We start from the raw sequence: 23,117 nt of genomic DNA on the forward strand, positions 1-23,117 counted from the left end.
TCCTAGGTTAGCTAATTTGCCTAATTGTCCTACCCCAAAATATGTTAGATCAAACCAACTTATTCAGTTAGATTTATACAAAATTTTGAAAATAGTATAATCCTATAAACATTAATAATAGGGTTTTAATTTTACAAATAGATTTATTTCTAATAGATCGTATTTGTTTATTTCGTATTTATTAATTTTTTATTTATAGTCAAATGTATATGATAATTCATATATACTCGTCTGTGAAGTTTAAAAATTTTACTTTTGGTACTTTTTTTTTTTTTGCTTCATTTTTGGGTGTTTTGAGAGGAAAGCATGGAAATTTAGTTATAGACTTATGCCTTACAGTAACTCTTTGACATATTGTGATAATTAAACTGTTTGCATATTTTGTATTAAAAATTTAATCATTCTTTTAATGGAATTAAGTTAATGCTAATTAAAAAAAAGGTAGAATACTTAAAAAGGTTTCCAAATTATTTTAAAAAATTTAAAATTTTTATTATATTCAATTAAATTATTGTATTTTTGTTTTGAATAAGTAGATTTTTATAATTAATTGGAAACTAATCTAAGTTTCTCAAAATAACATTTTTCATTTTATACTGACTTGTCATAATAGATGATGATATAATATGTTGATATAACATAATGACGTTGTCACGTGACAATTTTACCTTCTATTATGATAAGTCAGCATCATAAATTAATGCTACGTGAATATAAAATGACAGATATCATTTTGAGTAATAAAAGTTATCTACTATTAGTTATAAGAATTTATTTGATTCATATAAAAATATATAAACTTGATTGAATATAATAAAAAATAAAAATTTATTTAAAATTTTGAAATAATTTAAGAAATTTTTAAAATATTATGTTATTAAAAAAATACAAGTATTTATGCATTTTTTGTCATTAATTGAACTTATTTTTGTTGAAAAATAGCATGAATGGTCCATTACATCAGGATAGCCCTTTACCACAAGGTCCCAATGCAAAAAGGAAGAAAGCCCAAATCTTTACAACAAGGCTTAGCTTAACTATCCAAACCCAAAGCTTCTTCTTCCCCTTCTCCTCTTGGTTCTGGAAGCCTTTGCACTCTGCACATCTCTTCTTTCTCATTTCACTGTTCTTTTTGGGCTTTTCTCCATTTTTCAGTGCTGGTCCTTTCAGTCAGCTTCTTCGTCCCCTCCTTTTCGCTTCTTCGTTCTGGAATTTTCCCCCACCTGCTCTCTGCACCTCTTCTTTCTCTTTCCAGTGTTGTTTTTTTTTTTTTTAATTTTTCAGTTTGGGTTTGCAATTTCTTCTTCCTGGTTCCTGCATAATCTCTTCATTTGTGATAAAATTGTGTCTTTTTGAATTAAGGGGAAAGTTATACAATATCCCATATCCTTGTTAGTGTCAAGTCGTGTCGACTGCGGCGCCGAAAATGGCGAGTCCGAGCAATACTGACTCTGAAAGTACGCTTGCAGGGCCTGAAGGAAGAAGTCAGGGGCAACCGTTGCCCTCAATTCCTGGGTTTGTTTCAGGAATTTCTCATCAGGGAAATGATTATTCTGCTCCAGGTGAAATTAACTTCTAGTCGCTTTTTTTGTAATTTATAAGTTAGAATCTTTGTCTTCATGATGAGGTTCTCACTTTGTGATATTTACAGTGCCCTCAACTGATGGCGATGCTCTTTTGAACAATGTGAAGGAGACTGATTTTTCAGCAGCAGGTTCATATTTTTTTTTCTATCTTTATTATAAGTATTCACTATCTGGCGAGGGCCTCTTACCCTGTAATGTGCCGTGCAGTGCCTTCCAATGAAGATGATGAGTTTGAGAAATGGCAGAGAGAGGTTGGAGAGGCAGAGCGATTGAAAAATGGGTCTGTTTCTAGCAGTATTGGTGATGGGTTCGGGGTTGATTATCAGGATAGGCCTCTAACACCACCAGAAGGTGAAGAAGAATTCACTGATGATGACGGAACTAGGTACAAGTGGGATAGAAGTCTGCGAGTATGGGTTCCTCAGGTTGGTGCCTTAGTTTTAGGTTGAGATGTGAAAATGGTTGAACTTGGATTTTTTAGTTGACTCATGGTCTGTTCTCTATGTTCATTATTTCCTATACTGTTACATACTATTGAGACTTCAGTTTTAACATGTTTTTAACATGCATCTTACTCAGAAATTTCAAGTATAAAATTTAAATGAAAGCTATAATATCCATTGAAAGAATATTTTTGGCTGTCACTAAGTTGGGAATTCTGTTTTGCATAATTTGTAAAAGTCAGAATTCTAATATCATATTGTTGCACTAATGTTTTGGTTGTTATTGCTCTTTGCAATTCCATTTTATAGCTTCTCTTATCTTCTCTCTTCTCTCTCTCTCTCTCTCTCTCTTTAAATATCAGTTTTGCATGACCTTTATTTATTTATTTTTTAATTGTATGAGTTACTGATGATGCATGATAGGATAACTCATCAAGCAAAAATGAGAACTATGGAGTAGAAGAGATGACATTCTTGCAAGAAGAGGAAGTTTTTCCAACTGTAAGTGCTGCTGTTGCTGCTGATGTTACTGATGCTGCTGATGCCTTTGTTAGAGAAGAAGTTAATGGCAGTGGGGAGCAAACTGAAGCAGGTTCTAATGCCAAGAGAAAATTGTCAGAAAAGAAAGTTGAGAAGAAGGTATTCTTTCTTTCCCTTGGAGTTTTCTTTTTATAATTCTTTGAAGAAAGCTGTTATCGTATTCTAGTTGCATTCTTTATCTTGCTGTTTACAAGTAGCATTAGAGTTGTCGTCCTCAATTTTTGGCTTCATTATAGTAATAGCATTGTCCTTTTGGTGCAATATTGTTTGCCTTTACTTTGCCAAGATTAAGAATTGCCCATGTGGAATGCTTTTGAGTGCATTAGTTTATAAACTTCCACTTTCAATTCTGTAGTATATTACTACAGAGAAAAGAATCATATGTTTTATGTAGTTATTTTTGGACATCCTCTCAGTGTTTCATTAATTGGGACTGAAATAGTCCAATTGTTTGTACATATGATATGAGCTGAGCTTGTTATATTCCTTATCATTTCAATACTTTTGCAGGAAGCCAATAAACCTCCTGATTCTTGGTTTGAATTGAAAGTCAATACAAATGTCTATGTGACTGGATTGCCTGATGATGTAACTTCAGAAGAAGTAATGTTAACTTTAGAACCTTAATGTCTTTCCTTCCTTCTTCTTTCCTTTCTTTTTTGCTTAGTCACTAATTGGAAACATGTGGCAGTTGGTTGAGGTGTTTTCCAAGTGCGGGATAATCAAAGAGGTAAGAAACCTGTCTTGCATGTTTTATTTTATTTGACTCTATCTATGGATGGTTAAATGGCAAAGTTCTCTTTTCACATTGAAATACATAAACAAATTCTTTTTGCGGCAAAGAGATGAACTCATCTTTAGAAAGAGGACTGCAAAAAAATTAAACATTGTGTGTACAATCATTGAATTGCATCCTGACTTTAAGAAGTTTCAACTGACATGTATTTGCCTTCTTGTTGATTAATTACATCAGTATGTTCCCCAAAATATTCAAAATGCTTAGTGGATATTACTTCAGTGTACTAAATGAAATTTGAAATTCTTAGCAACATAAAATCTGAAGAAAAAAAGATGAAAATTATAGAAAAAAGTGTCTAAAGATTAGTTGGTGGAGCTATTTGCGGGGTAATCAAGAAGGTAAAGACCATCTTACATGCTTATAGTGAATGGGACTCTATAATGGCTGAAGTTTTCTGAATACATAGATATATTTTCTTTGAATTAAGGAGATGGAAGGGCTGGAATAAATAAACATTGTGCATCCATGCATTGTATCCTGACTTCATGGAGTTTTGACTGACGTGTGCTGCATATGATTCTAGAGAAGATAAGATTGATAAAATTGTTCAAAATGCTTATTACATGTTGTTTCAGTGTCCTAATCACAACTTGAAATGCTTAGCAACATAAACTGTGAAGGAAAAAAATAACTAAAGATGAGGCTTGTGGGATTGCTGAATTCCCTTTATGTTGTTAAACACTGATAATGATAGCATTGTGAGAGTGTTCTTCCCCATATAGTGTTTAGCCTGTTGCAACTGTAGGAAATCTCTGGCCTTTCCTTGTGAGTGGCATAGACTGAATTTTGGTAGTATAGTATTTTATTCATCTTAGTTTTCAGTGGTTCAACTATGCTAAATTATCTTTTTGCTGTCATGCATAAATTTCTCTATGTAGTGTACATCTGAATAGCTTGAGTGGGAGCTCGTGCTTTACGTGTTTGCCTAGGAGATTTTATTGTGTTGTTGCATTAGTACTGTCATGAGATGTTTGAACGTAATATTTCCTATCACAAAAGCTTTAATGAGAGTCACAAGTTTGTGACATTTGTTATTCATGTCTTAACTGGTAGTTCTGTATGTCTGGGTGTCTGGGTGGGGATAATGCCCTGGTTCCTGAATTTGGATACATTGTGCGGAAGAAATCTCTAATAGGCGCATGATTATTGTGATTATTATATTTTTTCCCTTGCTTGTATACCACAGCAGAGGGTAGCTTATTTTCTGGGGCTTAATCCAAAATCCACCCAATAATAATAGGAGAGGTTAAATCCATGCATAAATAGGATTTTCTGTTGTACACCTCATGAGTAAGTGTGACAAATTTTATAGGACCCTGAAACAAAAAAACCTCGTGTGAAGATCTATGTTGACAAGGAGACAGGAAGGAAAAAGGGGGATGCACTTGTCACGTATTTGAAGGTAGTTTTCTTCTTCATTTCATGTTTTTGATGTGTAACATTTATAAAATTTTGCTAACCTGGAAGTTCTTATCTGTGCTAGGAGCCTTCTGTTGCTTTGGCTATTCAAATTTTGGATGGGACACCTTTTCGTCTTGGTGGCAAGATCCCTATGTCAGTCACCCAAGCTAAATTTGAGCAGAAAGGTACAATGTTTGGGCACAGTTACTTTTAACTTTGGCTGGGTATCCTTTTGAATTATTTCTGTAATTGTTTTTCTTATCAATGGGTTATTGAATACATTTCTATGCAGAGTCAACTGAGGAGCTTTTTTTTAATGTGTTACAGTCTTTCTTTACTGATAGGCTTCTGTTGCTATACTGCAGGGGAGAAATTTATAGCCAAACAAGTGGACAACAGGAAAAAAAAGAAATTGAAAAAAGTTGAGGATAAGATACTCGGCTGGGGTGGGTTCTCATCTTGCAGTAGTGCTGTATTGGAAATGATAATTTTGAAGTGCTTTCTACTTTCCTTTTCACTCTCTATATGAGTTCTTTTCCTCTTTCCTTTTTATTTTTACTATACAAAAACAATATGCATGGATTTAATTTGGTAAATTTTTGGTACCACCTTGTCTGTAGATGGAAGAAATTTAGGATGCTGATGAAGTTATCTATTCTTACATGGTTTGTTCGCTTGTTTTCTTATTTGTTATTAATATCTTGATTGCATTGCACCCAATGGTTAGAACTTGAAACTCCATCTTAGAGATATTAATTTTAAACCTTTGGGGGGCGGGGGGGATTGTGAGATGGCTCAGGACCCAATAGGTCTCCATTCGTACCCAAAAGAAAAAAAATATATATTTGGGAGTATCGATATAGGTTTTCTGTAATGAGTCTTGTTTGAAATTTTCTTTATTTACAAACATTTTATGTTTTCCTTTTCTTGTTGCATTTAATGTTATAAAAAATAGACCCACTCTGCATTGTAGTCAATTCCATTCTGCTAGTATGACTCGGCAATCTTGGTAAAGAAATAAGCTCAAATCATGAGATTGAATGCTTTCGCATTATGAGCAATGCTAACTTTTGTGTTGACTTTGAGTGGCTTTTTAGTGTTGGTACCATGAAACTAATTTCTTGAAATAGTTTCACTTGTCAGCTTTCTCTTGTGCAACACTTGCATCTCCAATGCGCATTTTTTGTATCTGGTGCAGGTGGTCGTGATGATGCGAAGGTGACAATTCCAGCGACTGTTGTCCTACGTAACATGTTTACTCCTGCTGAAATGAGGGTATGCTTGAAACCATGGTCAATTGCATGACAGCATTCCCCAAAATTTATATGCATGACTGCCTCCAATACTTAAAATTTTCCAGTTACTATTTTGAATTTAAGATTAATTTCTAATCTTCTCCTTTGAATGTGGTTGTTATAAGTAGTATAAGTAACGTCAGGTCCCTTCAGCTGCTACTTATACATTACATGGAGTTGTGAGCTGACTTTCCCCTTATCTCTGCAGGCAGATGAAAATTTACGTTCCGAGCTGGAGGAGGATGTTAAAGAGGAATGTGTGAAGCTTGGTCCAGTGGACTCAGTCAAGGTAATAGAACCTTTTACCATGAGCTCATCTGTATAATTTCGATACATGTGATAAATAGCCATGCAATAATAGAATATATACTTGTGTCTTGCCTGATAAGTCCTGAAATTAGGTATTGTGGAACTGTGATGGAATTGTTTCATGAAGTCCCTCAATCTGGTGTTAGATATGGAGTAGAAGTTCTTTGTCCTCCAATAATTTACAGAATTCAAGGTTCTTGTAATTATTAAAAGCTATGAATCATTCCCTCTTACTCTATGAGCTTGTCTGCGGAGAGGGTTATCTCAGGCTAACACAGAGCTGGGCGGTTTAGAAAATTGCAGTTTCCCATCAAACTCCTTGAATTATTTCCCCTGCTTTTTGCTATGACCTAAAGCTTCTTGGGCTGCAACTACTGGTTCTTTTCTTTTTTATTTGTTAAATTTATTTTATTCAATGAGTATTTGACAAGGCTGCATAGAACATATATTTCTAATCCTTGTTAACAACAAAATTGATCTGGCAAATTGTTAATGGCATATGTACGATAGAAAGAGTAGTTTCCTTGTATTGTATGGTTTCTTACTACTTTTAGGAATGTTTTCAGTTCAATTAAGAGACAGAATAATGTCATCTGATGAAATGTCTTAAGCTTCCATGGCCTATAAAATTTAGTAATCTCCTTCACCCATAATTTATTCATCCTTCAATTTGACAAGGCTAGGTATCCAAGTTTTCCTTTATTCTACACACTTTGTGATTGTAGGAAGAGATGAATGCTTGTTCATGCACATAGAGAGCTAAGTTCTCTCTTTCTTTGCCTGGTGTTCCTTTTACTGGGCGCTAAGTTCATTTTCCTATGTGTTCTCTATCTGTTTGTCCGTCCGTCTGTCTATCTCTCCTCTCTTTTTATCTACTTCCATTTTCTTATTTCAATGATCAAAATCTCAGCTGCACTACTTAGTTTCTTCTACATGATTAGCTCCAATTTGCATAGTGGTTGTACCATATTTAATTAAGGGTTGTCCCATTTCTATGATTTGGTTTGTTTTGTCCTGCAGGTTTGTGAGAACAATCCACAAGGTGTTGTTTTGGTAAAATATAAGGATAGGAAGGATGCTCAAAAGTGCATAGAGTTGATGAATGGACGATGGTAATTTTTTTTATCATCTTGGAAAGTTTGCATTTTTATTTTGTAAAACATCGGATCAAAGAATCAAAATGGGAAAAAGGATTTTGGCATTACTAAACCATCAAAGAACCAAAAGAGAAAAACAAAACAAGTTAATGATAGTAAGTAGTTAAGAAGAAATTTGAGTGCATATGGTCACCAGTGAATCTCAAGTGTACATAGTTACAATCAATTAACTACAATAGTTGATTCTTTATGTTAGTTTCTTTTTCTGGTTGATTTTTATCACATGCAAAAACCCACAACTAAGTTTTGGTGACTGGAGTGTTACGTAGCTAGTTGTCTACTCCTGAATATTTCTTGTAAAATTAGCTTTTATGCAATTTGCTGGAGTTTGTAGATTGAAAACCAGAGATGCCATCTATAAAGACAGGTAACATTCTTAGGGTAATATGTATGAATCAACTGAAATTAGAGGTGGCAAATAGGTGGTCAACTAAAGTTAGAGGTGGCAAATAGGTGGGTTAGAGTTCAGTCATTTCAGGATCTGATTGTTTCAAGTTCGATCCATTTCAGATTCGGGCTATTCTGGGTTAGGATTGTTTTGGGTTTGGGCTGTGCCAATTTTGGATTGTTTTGAGTTTTGTTCAGGGTTGGGCTAATTTCATGTCATTTTTAGATTTTATGGAAGATTTAACTATATCAGCATGAACTTTGAGGTCGGATTGATTTGAATTTGGGTTGTTTTGTGATTAGATTGTTTTGGATTTGGGTTGTTTCGGTTCGGGTTTTTGAATATTTGATCAGTTTGGGTTTGGTTGGCTTTGGATTTGAGCCTTCTCGGACGGGTTCTCAGGTTTGGGTTTGGCTTTGTTTTGCCACCTCTAATTGAAATCAAACATGTTCCTAGATTTGTTGTTGGACATTCTAGAATAGCTGTGGAAAATGCTTTTGATTTTCATCAGGGAATAACCTAAAGTTGAACGGGTAATATAAAATGATTGTATGAAGTAATTCATCAAAAAGATGAATGCACAATGAAACCATTTAACAACTAGCAAGGATTAAAGTTTTGATGTTATTTTTTCTTATCTTTGTCACATGTTTCTTGGTTGTAATTTTGATTTTGGTTTGATTTAGGTTTGGTGGGCGACAGATCCATGCAAGTGAAGATGATGGAGTGGTTAATCATGCTTTGGTGCGGGATTTAAACGAGGATGCTGTCCGATTGGAGCAATTCGGTGCTGAACTTGAAGCTGACTGAGTTTAGTCAGACCACTCGAATACTTTGATGCTGGAACTGGCTTAATTTTGTATTATAAAACTAGTGGCTGTGCATCAAATGATTATTCAGATTTGATGTTGGGGATATTTCTTTTCTATGTTTCAGTTGAAGGTTCAGATAACTACTGATTATTCCTTTTTCCATTTTTTTTAACAGCATAGCAACATAGTCCATTACTAGTCTACAGTACCAAGGTTATAAACCTCATAGAAAATTGGAGGTGTTAAGGCACTTATATGTTCTCTATTCTCTCTTTGCAGCTCCTCTTTGTATTCTTCAAAACTACCTGGGAAAATATGGAGGGTCCCATTTTCTACTACCCAAATTTGACACTTCTTTTCATCCTTACGGACGATTTATATGAGCCTGGAACGATAGACTTACCAAAGTAACACCAGTAAGCTCATCCAGTGCATCTATGCTCTGGATGTCCAAATGTTTTGTGTGGGCTCATGCAATAGCAATATGTGAGGTTTCGACATGGAAATTGAAGTAAAAACGACTTGGGCCTTCTATGCTTTTCAATTAAACAAGATAAATTATAAAACATCAATTGATTTGAACAAAGTTTGTTTGATAAAAAGGGTGAGTTTAAATGCTAATTGAAAATTAAAAAGCACTAACAATTCATTTATCCATCTCGGATTAAGTTTAGTGCTTGGTCCTGTATGCAAAGGAAAGAAGATTGAGTATAGTACGTTTTAAGTCTTAATAAATCCATAACATATTATGTCATATGTCGAAATCATTGTTATTAGGAATTTCACTTCTATCAGTGAAAATGGTGTCTCTTTTACGAGTTAAAAAAACTTGACTCGTACATTATTCATGAAAAGGAGACATGACGCGTGATAAAAAATAATATCAACGAATATTAAATTATTTTATATTGAGCTTTAGAATCTTACATGTGATCACTCATATAAAATTATTTTTAATTAGTTTGACAAAACTTTTCACTAATTAGATCAATGTTTTAAATTAAAAAAAAAATATATATATATATATATCTTTATCTATGCATGAGATTTTTGGAAATATTGGATTGTAGCAGTTAAAAAGGCTTGACTCTTACATTATTCATGAAAAAGAGACATGGCACGTGATCAAAAATAATGTCAATGGATATTGAATTATTGTATGATGAGCTTTGAAATCTTACATATGATCAATGCATGCATGAGATTTTTGGAAATATTAGATTTTGTTATATTTTGAAATTGATGAGGAATTGTTGAAAGATTTTAAAAATAAGATGAAAAGAAAAATAAGATTAATTGATTAATTTGATAAGTTAATTGACTCAATAACAAGATTAGTGGACTCATATCCAGTGATTATGGATTAATGTGATGCAGAAAACTCCAAATATGTTTAATTGATTGAGTTAAAGTGGAAACTCAAATCCGGAAATTTGATTTTGAAATGAGTTAGTAAATTAATTTTATAAATTAAGTGATGAATTGGGTAAAAATTAAAATTTCAAAGCTAAGATGTAAAATCCTTAATTTGTGGATGGAGCAGGTCTAGTCAATAATAGTGTAGATACATTGGCCGATAAGTAAAGGTTACCTAATCCTTCAACTAATGTGAAGTGTGCTTCCAAGTTATTGGGCAGGACGTTAATGTCCATCTACAGACAGTTAAATACCTTGAAATCAGTTCCAGTGTAGGCCGTGCAAAACGTGATCAGTGTGGGACCTCTGAGTGATGGATAGGACGCGAGTGGCTATGGATTTTTTTTAATTTTATTATACTTTTATTTATTTGTGAGAAAATGAGATATTTTTTATGTAAGAAATTATACACTAATCAATGAATCAAATACTCGAATATTGATTAATAATATTTATATATAAATGGTTATTAAGATCAATTAAATTGTTATAATAAATTATTACAAAATTATTTTTATTAATAAATCACCCATTCTTTTGACTTGATACTATGAAAATTAAGAATATAAAGATTGCCTTACCCTTTGGGATTAGGTTAGTATATATATTTATATCACTTATGAAATATGTATATGTATTCATAAATTAATATTTTACACTATTAATATGTAATATTAGCTAATAACTTGAGGTTGGTTCAACCCTAGTTATATGTATTCTCTTATTTAAAAAGTTGAATTTAAATTTATTTTATTAATTTATTGATGTTACATTTAATTAAATAACATAAATAACATAAATGTATTCACCGTTCCTCAAGTATAAATACCCCCTCTGGATCAACTCTACTCTCTCATTGTGGCAGAAAAGCAGTAAAGCAAAGACTAGTTTATCACCAGTTTTTTTATATATAATAATCAGTTGATGATGATGATGAACTCTTCTACTGGTCAAGGCAATGTCCCTCGACGCAGAAATGCTGATCACGTTCCCAGCATTTGGGATCCTCAATTCATCATGTCCCTTACAGCTCCTTATACGGTATATATATAGTTAATGAAGTCTCATTAATTATCTTCATACACAAGCTTGATTGAGCTGATGATTTTAACCTGGTTTGCAGTACGAGGATGAGCATGCAGCCCGGTTGGAAGTGTTGAAAGAAGATGCCAAAAGCTTGATTGCTGCCACTTCCATGAAAGATCCTCGTGACCTGTTGAAGCTCATTGACACCATTCAGCGGTTAGGAGTTGCTTATCACTTTGAGAAGGAGATTAAGGAGGCTCTTCATCTTGTTCATGCTTATATTCCTACTGATCTTTACCATACAGCTTTGCAATTTCGACTTCTACGTGGGAATGGTTTTTCCATCAGCTCAGGTGAAAGCATGACTAGAAAACATTATCAAAGACACTTGAACATTTGATAAAATCTTACCTTAACATGCAATATTATATCTAACTATCTTCATCATAACTCAAAACAGATGTGTTCAACAAATTCACGGATAAAGATGGGAAATTCATGGACAACCTAAGAGAAGATGTGGCAGGGCTTTTGAGCTTGTTTGAGGCAGCACATCTTGGGATACCAGGAGAAGATGTCTTAGAAGAAGCAAAGAGTTTTAGCAGAAATCATCTCAATTTGTTAACAGGAAAGCTGGAGAGTAACATAGCTGAGCAAGTCCAACAGTCCCTGGACGTTCCGCTGCATCGGAGAATGGCAAGGAGTGAAGCAAGGAACTTCATTGAAGCCTACCAAAGGGATAAGGCAAAGAGCTCTGTCTTGCTCGAGCTTGCTAAGTTGGATTACAATGTCTTGCAATCAATCTACCTAAAGGAGCTAAAGGAGCTAGCAGAGTAATAAGCTATAAATCTACCTACCTTCTTTGATATTGCTTATTAATATCTCAAACATGGCTAAAATTTGTGGGCGCATGCAGGTGGTGGGAGGATATGAACTTCAAGGAGAAGCTACCTTTCGGCCGAGATCGATTGATAGAATGCTATATTTTGGCACTGGGATCAATCGCTAACCCCCAATTCTCCCAAGGCAGGAAGAATACTGCAAAATTGTGTGCCGTGGCAACATATGTTGATGACGTATACGACAATTATGGATCAATTGATGAGCTTGAAAAATTCACTGAAGCATTAGATCGGTATATAGTCTTATACGTTTATATTAAGTTAACATACTCATTCTCTCTTCATACCAAATCTTTTATATTTCCTAACAGATGGGATATTAAGACCATGGAGGAACTCCCAGAGTACATGAAAGTATGCTACTTAGCCCTGTATTACTCTGTCGATGAAGTAGTCCAGGATGCCTCTAAACATCTTGACCTGGAAGTTCTACCTTACGTTAAGGACAAAGTAAGACAGACTAATGGTCACGAGTGAAAAATTATTAGCATAATATTTTTATTAGATTAAATTAAATTTATGTATTTTTATTTTGAATTAAATAAATCTTGATAAATGATTGATTAATTATTATTAGGTAAAATATCACTTATAATTTAATATTCACATAATGAATGAAAAATATTATATTATTATATCATCATGTCAAATCAACATATCATGTCATCATATTAATGAACGTATTTTTAATTTTAAATATAACACTTTTGATTTTCGATAATAAGAAACGCATGAATAATTTTATATTTGATTTTATATTAATTATTTATATTCGACTTGTTCGAAAAGTCTAGATCAATCTCCTTTTTCTTGATAAATGAATAATATTTGTTAATAATTAAGTAATTTGAATTGAATGCAGTGGATAGCTTATTGTAGAGGAATGTTGAAAGAAGCACAATGGAATCAGAGTGGATACATGCCGACTTTTGATGAATATTTAAAAAATGCATGGATCTCTATTGGTGCTCCAGTACTCTTGACCATTTCTTATTTCGGCATAAGCGAGTCCATAACTGAATATATCCCTCACTGCATTGAGAATTGGTCTACCTCTGAGTTATTTTATCGTCCCAGCCTTGTTTTTAGGCTTGTAGATGATTTAATGACCTCCAAGGTACAATTAATTTCCATCAAATTTGTCATAATCTTACATTGCATATGCATAGTTATAAAAAAATATATTTAAAAATACTTTAAATTATTTTTAAAATTTTAAATAAATTTTTATTTTTTTATTACATTCAATCAAATTCTTATATTTTTATTTTAAATTAAATAAAACCTTATGTTTTATTTTGAGTAGAATAAGTCATTATAATTATTGATTTAGTTAAAATGTTACATGTCATTTTATATTATATATTGTTAACCTGACATACTGATATGTCATAATGGAGAATAACGTGACATGTTGTGCGGCATAATGACATGATCATATGACATTTTCACTCTCCATATCATCGTCACATTAGCGATACGAGAGTATAAGACTAAATTAATAAAGATTTATTTAAATTTTTTTAAATAGTTAAAGAGTTTTTCAAGCATTATGTTATAAAGATTCAAGACTAAATTAATAAGTTGACTCTAATTTTTTATATTTTGTCATGGAGGAAGGCCGAGATGGAAAAAGGAGAGATAGTGAATTCAATTCGGTGTTACATGGTCCAACATGATGTGTCCGAGGAAGAAGCACAAGATAACATCGAAGGCCTCATTAGCTACTCATGGAAGAAGCTTAACGAGATGGTTGTTCGCAATTCTTATCCTCTTCCAACGGTGAAACTAGCAATGGACACGGCACGATGCGTACAGCGAATATACAAGTATGGTGACTTCTTTGGTACTCAAACCCAAGCCAATATAGATTGTGTGCGTAAATTCTGTTTGAGCCCATCCCCATGGATTGAAAGAGCAAGCAAAGGGTCGCAAAAAGAATAAAGGATCATCAACATTAGACTGGGAAATTGAAGGTTCCAAGTTTATTGTTGATTTTATAAAGTTTTAATGATGTGGTTCATAGTTTGGTTTCGTTATCTTTTAAATAAAGATATAACTGAGACTGTAACTTAATGATCTCAAGTTTGAATTTTATGATAAGTAGTGTAAAATTTATATTTGAGATAAAAGAGGACTACTCTTTATTGTGTAAATTAAGATTGCATGTACTGAAGTATTAATATTAATAAAGATGTTACATATTGAGTGTTGGTGAGTAAAAGTGAAATGAAATTGTTATTGCAAAACTAATTGATTTTGATCTTTCATAGCATAAAATTTAATGGGATAAATATTAAATGTCACCTTTATATTTTAATCACGTTGAATTTTATCAAGGTATTTTTATTTTAATTAATTTTCAGTCAAAAAAATAAGTTTTTACTGACAGATTCATTCGCATTGGTGATTACTAATAAAATAGCGACAAATTTCCGATCAAATGGTGACGGGCGCATTACCAGAGTAATTGACTCTTAAATAAAATTACAGAAAACCATTTTGTCGGAGACTTAGCTCTGTAACTTCAAATTGCATGTAAAAAATGAATTAATACATTAGACTTACTATTACCTTCTGCCAAACGAAAATCAAGAAAATGGTTTCAGCCCTTACATGTTCATGAAACAAGTGACTATCTATTTTTCTGCTTCGTATTCTCTTTCAGCATTCAGCCTGTACACCCAGGCAGGAATCAAGGATTCAAAGATGTTAGATTATCACATGATAAGTCTTGTTGCTGAGCTCTTCCAAAGCTCATTTATTTATCAACAAACTGTTGTACATAACCGCACACGTGACATGTTCACATTCAAACGCAAATTTACCTTCCCCTGTATCTCCTCATAGCATATTCTATGGTAGCAAGGACCGAGGACAAACATTCAGACCCGCGCCTACTGGCGTACAAAAAGCATTACTTTTGCTAGCTCTAAAGCTTTCTGGCGTCCAAAAAACTTCTCCACGATTCCTAGTGCAAACTCCATGGCAGTTCCAGGGCCCCTGCTTGTAATGAGGTTGCCGTCAACCACAACTCTGTTGTCAATGAAACTCTGATCTGACAGCTTGTTGCACATTGCAGGGAAAGCTGTGGCCTTTTTGCCCTGGAAAATAGCAGAATACAACTGTTAAAACATTCGAGAATACTGAATGCAGAAAATTCCTGAAGACTTGTGTACCATTTTCTTTTAACTCAAGATCTATATACAAATATAATTACAAGAGTCGCACACAAACTTAAGCATGTGTAGGTTATATTATTATTATTAAAGTAACACAATTCAATGTGCAAAAGCAAGCACAATTTCAAAATTATTTTTAAACTTTGTGCGACAGTGAAAGTTTAAAGTTTCAAAGCCTAGGAGCCAATGACTACAGTTAAACAGCTTACAATGACCTTATAGCCTAATGATAAATTCTTATGTACAAAATATTAGTAGAATTATTTAATCCAGTCTCCTGAATGGCAGAGACTACTTCACAGAGCAACAGTTGATTATGGGTTTTTAATTACTTCTTGTTTATAATTTAGTTTATGAATTACTCAAGGGTGTCAAGTAAATTGGCTTTTACAACATTCATAGTCACACGACAAGTATTCTCCCCATGCAAATATTAACATGATTAAAATTAGACCTTGAGTAAGCCATGGGGCTCCAAGACCAACGCTGGAGATGCACATATAGCTCCATAGGGTTTGTTTGATTGCATCTGCTTCTTTAGCAAGTTCACTAGCTTATCTGAGTTAGCAAATGCTTGGGCACCGCCAAGTCCACCCTGAAAATATGCAAGAAAAGGTTCATAATGTATTTAGCAAAGAAAGAAAGAGTTGGCAGGAAACGGAGACAAGAAACATGACAGAATCCCAACATACTGGCAAGACTATTAGGTCATATGAAAGTTTAGCAGCTTCATCAAGAAGAATATCTGCCACTAACTTTACTTTCCTAGAAGCCAGAATTTCAAGATTGTCTCCAACAGAGGCCACCACAACATTTGCCTTCGCTCGACGCAGGATATCAATGATTATAACTGCTTCCATTTCTTCTGAGCCATCAGCAATTGGTACAAGGATCTGAAATATTAACAAAAAGCAACTTTTATAATAGAAAAGAAATGAAATATAACCCCAAAATTTGGTACAATAGAAGGAAGACAAATTTGGATGTCACAACACATGGAATTGAATATCGGAACAAAGTTGCAACTGATTGCACAGAATCATATTGGGCAAGGAAATGAAGAGTATTTGAATATTAAGACAACTATCTTCTTGCTGCAATCAACTTACAAACTATCCAGTATGTTAAATCAACAGTACCTAATGTTTTGATTCCCAATCTATTAGGATGTTATTACAAGTTCAACTAAGAGAGGCAAAAGCAGAAAGAGGGAAAAGGTTATTACCCAAGTGTTCTTGCGTATTTAGGAGTCTAAATTGCTACTCTGTAAAAGCAAAGAAGAAACGACAACTGTAGAAATTGCCAGATGCCAGCCATTTCCTTAGATGTGAAGCTAAGATACCTACCTAGGATCCAATTTTTCCAACTTTGATTGGTTCTCACTTTAGGCTTTTCTAGTCTTTATGCACTTCATTAGCTAGTTCTAATTGTTGCTTCCCTCGAAAATCTTAAGACTCGCAAATCGGAACTCTTTCTGAATATCCTAATTAGATTATTGGGGTGAGAATATAGATCCTGCATTAAATACACACTGGAAAATGTGTACTGAGACATGCTTTAGAATAAAGATTAATACGTCAAATATCATTTCAAAATTTGATAAAATGAAAGCAATAAACCAATGCCAAAACCTCACCTGAGGGTTATTATTGCATTTCCATTCCATGGGGATTCAACTCAGTGTTTGTACACTCATCACCATGGTTCATTTCAAAATTTGACAAAATGAAAGCAATCAACCAATCCCAAAACCTCACCTGAGGGTTATTATTGCATTTCCATTCCATGGGATTCAACTCAGTGATTGTATACTCATCACCATGGTTCGGACGCATCACCTGAAGATAATCAGTTCCCTTTTAGCAAACAGTGGTTTCATTTTATTGAACTTCCAATTAGGCCCATGGCTTTCCCTTTTCCCCAAAAGAATGCATAAATAACTACTGTAGTAAAAGTGTGCATACCAATGGCCCAGAAACTTCATCAGCCTTCTCTTTGCCATACAATTGCTCCACTAGTGCCACAGCAAACTCCATGGTAGTGCCAGGTCCACGACTTGTCACAACTTTGCCATCCTGCTGAACTCTTGATTCAACAGCTGTTGCACAAGATGTCAGTTGCTCCATAAATGATGGGTAACAGGTGGCCTGTCAGAAACAATATGATGATTATGAGTTCAATCATGCAACATTATACACGATAAAAGTCACACCAACAACCGTATCATGATCTCTGAAATAATTTAGATAAAATTTATCACTTAGTACTCACTTTCAGTCCCTTCAACAGACCCCACGAACCAAGCGCAACAGCAGGTGAAGCACAAATGGCAGCATAAAGCAGCCCATCTGCAGCCTGCTTCTTCACAACACTTTCAAGAGCTCCACAATTTTTAAGGTTGGTAGCACCAGGCATGCCTCCCTAATGGCAAAAGTTTCAATGAGAAAATTCAATCGGAAAAGTACATATTTGAGCACAAACACGGCAAACAAGAAAAATATGACCATATTAGAACCTAAGAGCATTGAAAACACAAGAGAAGGCCAAAATTGCTTCTACCAGATATAAATTGAAATTTTATACTGAGTAATAAACATCAAATTAGACTTTGTTTCCATACCAATAAAAGGTTAGGATATTCGATTTGTTCTAAAAAAATGTAAAATATGAAAGAAAAAAATCACTTTTATAACAAAAAATAAAATAAATTTTTTCTCTAAAAAAAATTACTATTTTAAATTCATACAAATTATTCACTTTTATAACTAAAAAATAAAACACTTATTGCATTTTTCTTCAAAAAATCACTAATTTACTTTCATACAACATATTTGCTTTTGAAACCAAAAGAGCTTTTTCATTTTTGCTTGCAGAAGTAAAAACAAAAAGCAATAAATAATAAAAAGAAGTCTCAACTTTTTAACCAATTTTTTTAAAATTTTTCATATTTTGCATTTCACTTCAACACCAAAACCCAAAGAAAAGAGGTAAGAAACAAAAGAATTACAACTTACGGGAAGAGCGATGAGATCAAAAATGGTGTTAGTACAATCAACGACGAGAGCATCAGCAACGATCTTAACACCGTGGCAAGCGTCAACAGGAAGCTGTTTCTCGACGGAAGCCACCGTCACGTCAGCTCCCGATCTCCTTAAGACGTCGATCGTAATCACAGCTTCCATCGGCTCCGTCCCATTCGCAATCGGAACCAAAACCTAAAAAACAAAAATTAAAAAAAAATCAAAATCACAAAAAAAGCATAAAGTGAAGAAGATTTTTATTTTCTTTTTTTGGTGTTTACCTTTTTAGCCATGGTGGTTGAAGCAGAGGCGGAGAAGGAGAAGCGAGGGAATTTGAGAGCAGAGAAATGGAAATGGCGGAGCTTGGGAGTAAAAGGAAGAGAGTGAGGTGTCAAGTGGCGTAATTGCAATAATGCCATTCGGCTTGGGGGGTTTTTCGGTTTTTTCGGTGTTCTTCTAGAGGGATCGGATCGGCTCGGCTCTCTTTGTTGGAGGGAGCTTGGTTTCAGCTATGGCGGCAAAGGATGAGATCGTCGAGATGGGCGGTTTCGATTTTGCCACGTCGTCTTCATTCCTAAAATTTGGATATTATGATTTTCTTTCCATAAAATTTTTATTGCAATAAGGTATTGTCTTAATAATAAGAGTAATTTATTTATTTAATTCGTTTTTTCCTTGTACTTTATATAATAGTAATGCTATATATATAGTTGAAGATTAATTAATTATGATCTAATTTTTGCTTGGTCCAATTCCAAAATAAGCCAATTCTTTTTATTTTCTACATTTAATTGTATTAAAATAAATAAATAAATAAATAAATACATATCAATAATATTAAACTATCCATAATAAATAGTCAAAATATTTTACTTTTGGAGTTTTCTAATAATTACATTCATGTATTGAATTAAATAATAAAGATACGTAATCTATGTTCGAACAAATATATTTAACTTTCTCTTCTTCTTTTTATTGAGAAAACTTAAAGTTGGTGAATTATGTCGTTGGAAGGATAAAACTCTATTAAATTGAATTCAAGTCCATTATTTGACTCATTCTGTTTGAGTTTATATTGAATTGGTTCTTTATCATGTTACAAAACGAAGGCACTATTAAGATAATATATGATTTTGCCTTCGTTAAGAAAATTCAGGTGAATTTTGAATATTGATGCACAACAATTTGGAAAATAGTGATGACCATTGATAGTAAGTACTGAATATGGTCTCCATATGTTTATATGCAACAATTCAAAAGGCATACTTGTAGTTTTTTATTTTTTTTTTTGAAGGTAGGCATATTGGTAGATTGAATGTGAATAGGAAACGATAATCTTTCCTTGTTAGCCAAAGGGCATATTTCACATGAAACACTTGGACAATTGTGTTGAATTACTTGTATTGTAGCTAATGAAGTATGTTCTAAACTAAGTACTTGTTTAATTTGATTTTTTTTTCAACTTATTTATCTCTTAAACATAAAAATCGAATTAAATAGGATTTTGAGAAATTTAAAAAAAATAATTTTTTTTTAAAAAAATCTAAAAAAATGAGCTTTCTCATCTATTATTTTAAAAGCACATTAGTTTTTCAGGAGAATTTTTCTTTTTCTCAAAAAATTTCTCATCTATTACAAATAATCCCAATATTACCTTTTATAGTAATTTTAACTAAAATTAAAACTTATATAAGTTATTTTGCCAAACAGCTTATCTAAAAAAAATTAATAAAAGTAAATTTATCAAATAGTTTTAACTTAATTTTAAAAGTTATTTTTTATAATAATTTTATAATAATTTTTAAAACTAAAAAAAAAAGGCCAAACAAGCTCTAAAATGTCGAATATCAAAATATGAGTTGATTTCCTGAATTATGAAATGTGAATCAATGAACACAATGTAATTTTGCTTAGTTTGTGTGAGCTTATTAACAAAAATTAAACTGAACTTGAAAGATGAAACACAAAGCACATTTTGTAAGGTTAAAAAGGATATCAATCTAACCATTTCTATGTGTGTGACTAAAGTCCTAGTACTCTTAGGCAGTTGCACAAACATGTTATGAACTGGTTCAACGTATGCAAAGGAATTCAAACAATAGGATATATGATATGATGCACTAGTATCAATGATTCACTAACTATGATTAATAACATAAGCATTCATGTTCATTGGCTCATCAATCATTGTATTTTGTGCATTTAAGCAAAATGAGTTAGTAATCATACCATTTAATGTTGAATTTTCTAGTGAGGCTTTCTACTAGTGAGTGTTTGATGAAGGAGGATCATCATCGAAGCTTCTTGCTTGCTCATTGATAACTGACATGAGTTTATGTATCTAATTCTTAATGAGTGATAATCAAAAGACATGGTGTTGATAGTGGCATCCTCATTTTATTTTGGTTGTGAAGTGGAAATGGCACTGTTCACTAATGAGATAGGCTTCCTAAAATTGTTCTTGCCTAATGAATTTAAATTAGTAGGAATTCTATTAGCTTGTAACACTTTTTTTTTAGGGTCTGTTTGGTAATTGTAAAATAAGTTGATGAAGGAAAATTTTTTATGTGTAAAATATTTTATTAAAAAATTTAATATTTTTTATTGTTTGGATAAACTGTCGATAATATTTTCGATTGTTTAGATTGTCTTGTGAAAAATATTTTCCACTATTATTTTCAAAAGAAATTATCTTCAAAATAAAATTAAGAAATATTATAATCTAAAAAAATAATACCTTACTAATTTAATTAAACTTAACAAATATTATTCAAATACAATAGAAAAAAGAGAGGAAAGATTACTCAAATTACATACATTTAAAAAAAAAACTTTTTTTTGAGTGATTAACTATAATTAACTAATTTTGAGCAAAATCAGTTTTATTATCAACTCCTTCTTCATTAACTTCAATTAAGACTTTTGAAAGATTTTGATGATAGAGTGATCTGCCAGAGCTCATTCTATCCTTTATTTTTTCTCAAACAATATATTTTAGAATTGAAACAGGATCCACATTTCAATCAAACATTTGAGAAGGAAGTGTAAATTTGGAAATAGAAACCCATCTGCCCATAAAAAAAAAGGAAGATAAATAAAGAAATGAGGAAAAGAAAGAGAGTGGGAGGTGCAGACCACTGGTGGTCGCTGCAATAGGATAAGAGACAAGGTTTTGATAGCAAAAAAGGAGAAAAAAAGAAAGAAAAAAAAGGTTGCTGGTTAAGAAGACTTGTGATCAATGGCGGAATCAGGATTTTGCGTTGGAAGGTGAAGAGTCGAAGAAAATGTCTATAAAACAATCATATTAGAAGTTTAATATTTGATAAAGATATAAAGAAAATTAGATGAAAAAAGTTCATACGAAAATTATACAAATAAATCTTGAAAATTATTCAATTAAATTAATCTTAATAATTTACTTAAAAAAATTAACTAGTATAATTATAAATAATTTAATAACGACAATAATATCAATTTCTATATAAACTTAATAACAAACAAAAATTAACAAATATATTAACATCTCAATAGGAAGCAATTTCTTAAAAAATATTAAGAGCTATCAATAAACAATTCAATAGAAAAGTAATTTCTTAAAATTAATCATAAAAATTAAATATAATATCAATAAACAGTTTAATGAAGAAGCAATCCCGAATAAAAAACTTAATGGTTCACAAAAATCTAAACAAAAAAAAAACAAATAATTTGTAAGAAAGAAATCAAGCAATCTCTAAATCAAAAAGTAATAATTAACTTTAGGTACTTAATCAAATCCTTATTTTGTTGCTTTCAACAAAAAATGACTAAGATGGTAAATCTTAAATCAAAATCACCAAGTAGTAATTATAAAATAAACAAAAATTTTAAAGTTGAAAATATTAAAAATAAAATAAGTACATAAATTAAACTTACCAATTATTATGACATGAAAATTGAATCATTGACTAAAGGTCTTTTACACAAAGAATGCTGACAAGTAAAACAAAAACGTAAAAAAAAAAGATTTTTTAGTTTCTACATACGTTTTGGAAGAGTATGGTTTAGGAATAATTCTATTGTAATATATTTTATTTTTATCCTATTAAAATTAGTTGTTGATTAATTATTGTAGGGCATCTCACCAAATAAAAAATTATTATATAGACAAAATTATAAAATTCCAAAAAAATAAAAATATATTAGAAAAATTTTAAAATTTTTATGAAGGCAAAATTATAAAATTTCAAAAGAAAAAAAGTAAATTATAAAATTGTTTGGGGGCCCCCTAGCCCCCTTCCTCTTCGCCTCTGCTTGCGATGCTGGTAGCAACGAGGAGGAATAAAAAGTAACAGATCAAGTGGGAGAGAAAATGGATTGGGACATGGAAGGTCACGACACAACAAGGAGGGGAGAGGAAGAAGAAGGTCAGGCCAATCGGACAGAGAGGGAGCTTGTGTTTTGGAAATTATTTTATGCCTTTTCAAGACGTAAAACAATTTACAGAGTCAACGGTTTATTTTCCATTGATTTCGTAAAAGTTTTACTTTCTGAATGCATTTTCACTTAACCAAACGTTCAAAGATACTGAAAATATCTTTTGAAAAATATTTTCATGCTTTCCAAGCTGACTCTTAGTGTGACCAGTTTTACCATAATGATTACACAACATATCACCTTTAGTTTTTTTTTTTTTTTCATCAACAGAACTTACCATAGCAAAGCCTCAATGAGAGGTTGTGATTGCAGACGTAAAGCTCTTTGTGATTCTTCTCTTAACATCAAGTTATAATAATATAACTCGTCCAATAAGGAAAAAGACTTCAGCATCACAATTTGAGATCTCGAAGCATCATATATTT

General features: G+C 32.4%; 3 protein-coding genes across 3 annotated transcripts; 2 read left to right on the top strand and 1 right to left on the bottom strand.

The window, feature by feature from the left end:
* The first annotated feature begins 1,044 nt into the window (after positions 1 to 1,044).
* On the top strand, positions 1,045 to 8,995 carry ELF9 (RNA binding (RRM/RBD/RNP motifs) family protein). The gene is made up of 13 exons (XM_007021631.3): positions 1,045 to 1,562; positions 1,652 to 1,714; positions 1,794 to 2,011; positions 2,453 to 2,668; positions 3,080 to 3,172; positions 3,261 to 3,299; positions 4,681 to 4,770; positions 4,852 to 4,954; positions 5,135 to 5,215; positions 5,968 to 6,044; positions 6,273 to 6,353; positions 7,394 to 7,485; positions 8,605 to 8,995. The coding sequence occupies exons 1-13, from the start codon at positions 1,427 to 1,429 to the stop codon at positions 8,726 to 8,728; spliced, it is 1,413 nt and encodes a 470-aa protein (XP_007021693.2). The 5' UTR covers positions 1,045 to 1,426; the 3' UTR covers positions 8,729 to 8,995.
* A 2,084-nt stretch (positions 8,996 to 11,079) lies between these two features.
* LOC108662741 (putative terpene synthase 9) lies at positions 11,080 to 14,206 on the top strand. The gene is made up of 7 exons (XM_018124266.2): positions 11,080 to 11,187; positions 11,270 to 11,525; positions 11,633 to 12,005; positions 12,089 to 12,307; positions 12,386 to 12,524; positions 12,937 to 13,191; positions 13,695 to 14,206. The coding sequence occupies exons 1-7, from the start codon at positions 11,080 to 11,082 to the stop codon at positions 14,016 to 14,018; spliced, it is 1,674 nt and encodes a 557-aa protein (XP_017979755.2). The 3' UTR covers positions 14,019 to 14,206.
* Positions 14,207 to 14,791: 585 nt separating this feature from the next.
* Positions 14,792 to 18,726, bottom strand: DJ1B (Class I glutamine amidotransferase-like superfamily protein). Its single transcript, XM_007021637.3, has 8 exons — positions 18,558 to 18,726; positions 18,271 to 18,471; positions 17,528 to 17,677; positions 17,221 to 17,403; positions 17,014 to 17,094; positions 15,949 to 16,149; positions 15,711 to 15,851; positions 14,792 to 15,178 (listed from the first exon to the last, which is right to left on the bottom strand). The coding sequence occupies exons 1-8, from the start codon at positions 18,693 to 18,695 to the stop codon at positions 14,972 to 14,974; spliced, it is 1,302 nt and encodes a 433-aa protein (XP_007021699.3). The 5' UTR covers positions 18,696 to 18,726; the 3' UTR covers positions 14,792 to 14,971.
* Between the last annotated feature and the right edge of the window lie 4,391 nt (positions 18,727 to 23,117).

The sequence above is a fragment of the Theobroma cacao genome, chromosome 7, assembly GCF_053813885.1.
Source record: "Theobroma cacao isolate CCN51 chromosome 7, ASM5381388v1, whole genome shotgun sequence".
NCBI classification, from domain to species: Eukaryota; Viridiplantae; Streptophyta; class Magnoliopsida; order Malvales; family Malvaceae; genus Theobroma; species Theobroma cacao.

Coding starts and splice junctions, on each gene's coding strand:
- LOC108662741 (XM_018124266.2), top strand. CDS start 11,080: ATGAACTCTTCTACTGGTCAAGGCAATGTCCCTCGACGCAGAAATGCT. Junction 11,526..11,632: donor TGGTTTTTCCATCAGCTCAG/GTGAAAGCATGA, acceptor AACTCAAAACAG/ATGTGTTCAACAAATTCACG. Junction 12,006..12,088: donor GAGCTAAAGGAGCTAGCAGA/GTAATAAGCTAT, acceptor GGGCGCATGCAG/GTGGTGGGAGGATATGAACT.
- ELF9 (XM_007021631.3), top strand. CDS start 1,427: ATGGCGAGTCCGAGCAATACTGACTCTGAAAGTACGCTTGCAGGGCCT. Junction 3,300..4,680: donor AGTGCGGGATAATCAAAGAG/GTAAGAAACCTG, acceptor CAAATTTTATAG/GACCCTGAAACAAAAAAACC. Junction 4,955..5,134: donor AGCTAAATTTGAGCAGAAAG/GTACAATGTTTG, acceptor GCTATACTGCAG/GGGAGAAATTTATAGCCAAA.
- DJ1B (XM_007021637.3), bottom strand. CDS start 18,695: ATGGCATTATTGCAATTACGCCACTTGACACCTCACTCTCTTCCTTTT. Junction 18,472..18,557: donor CAACCACCATGGCTAAAAAG/GTAAACACCAAA, acceptor TTTGTTTTTTAG/GTTTTGGTTCCGATTGCGAA. Junction 15,852..15,948: donor ATGACCTAATAGTCTTGCCA/GTATGTTGGGAT, acceptor GCATATTTTCAG/GGTGGACTTGGCGGTGCCCA.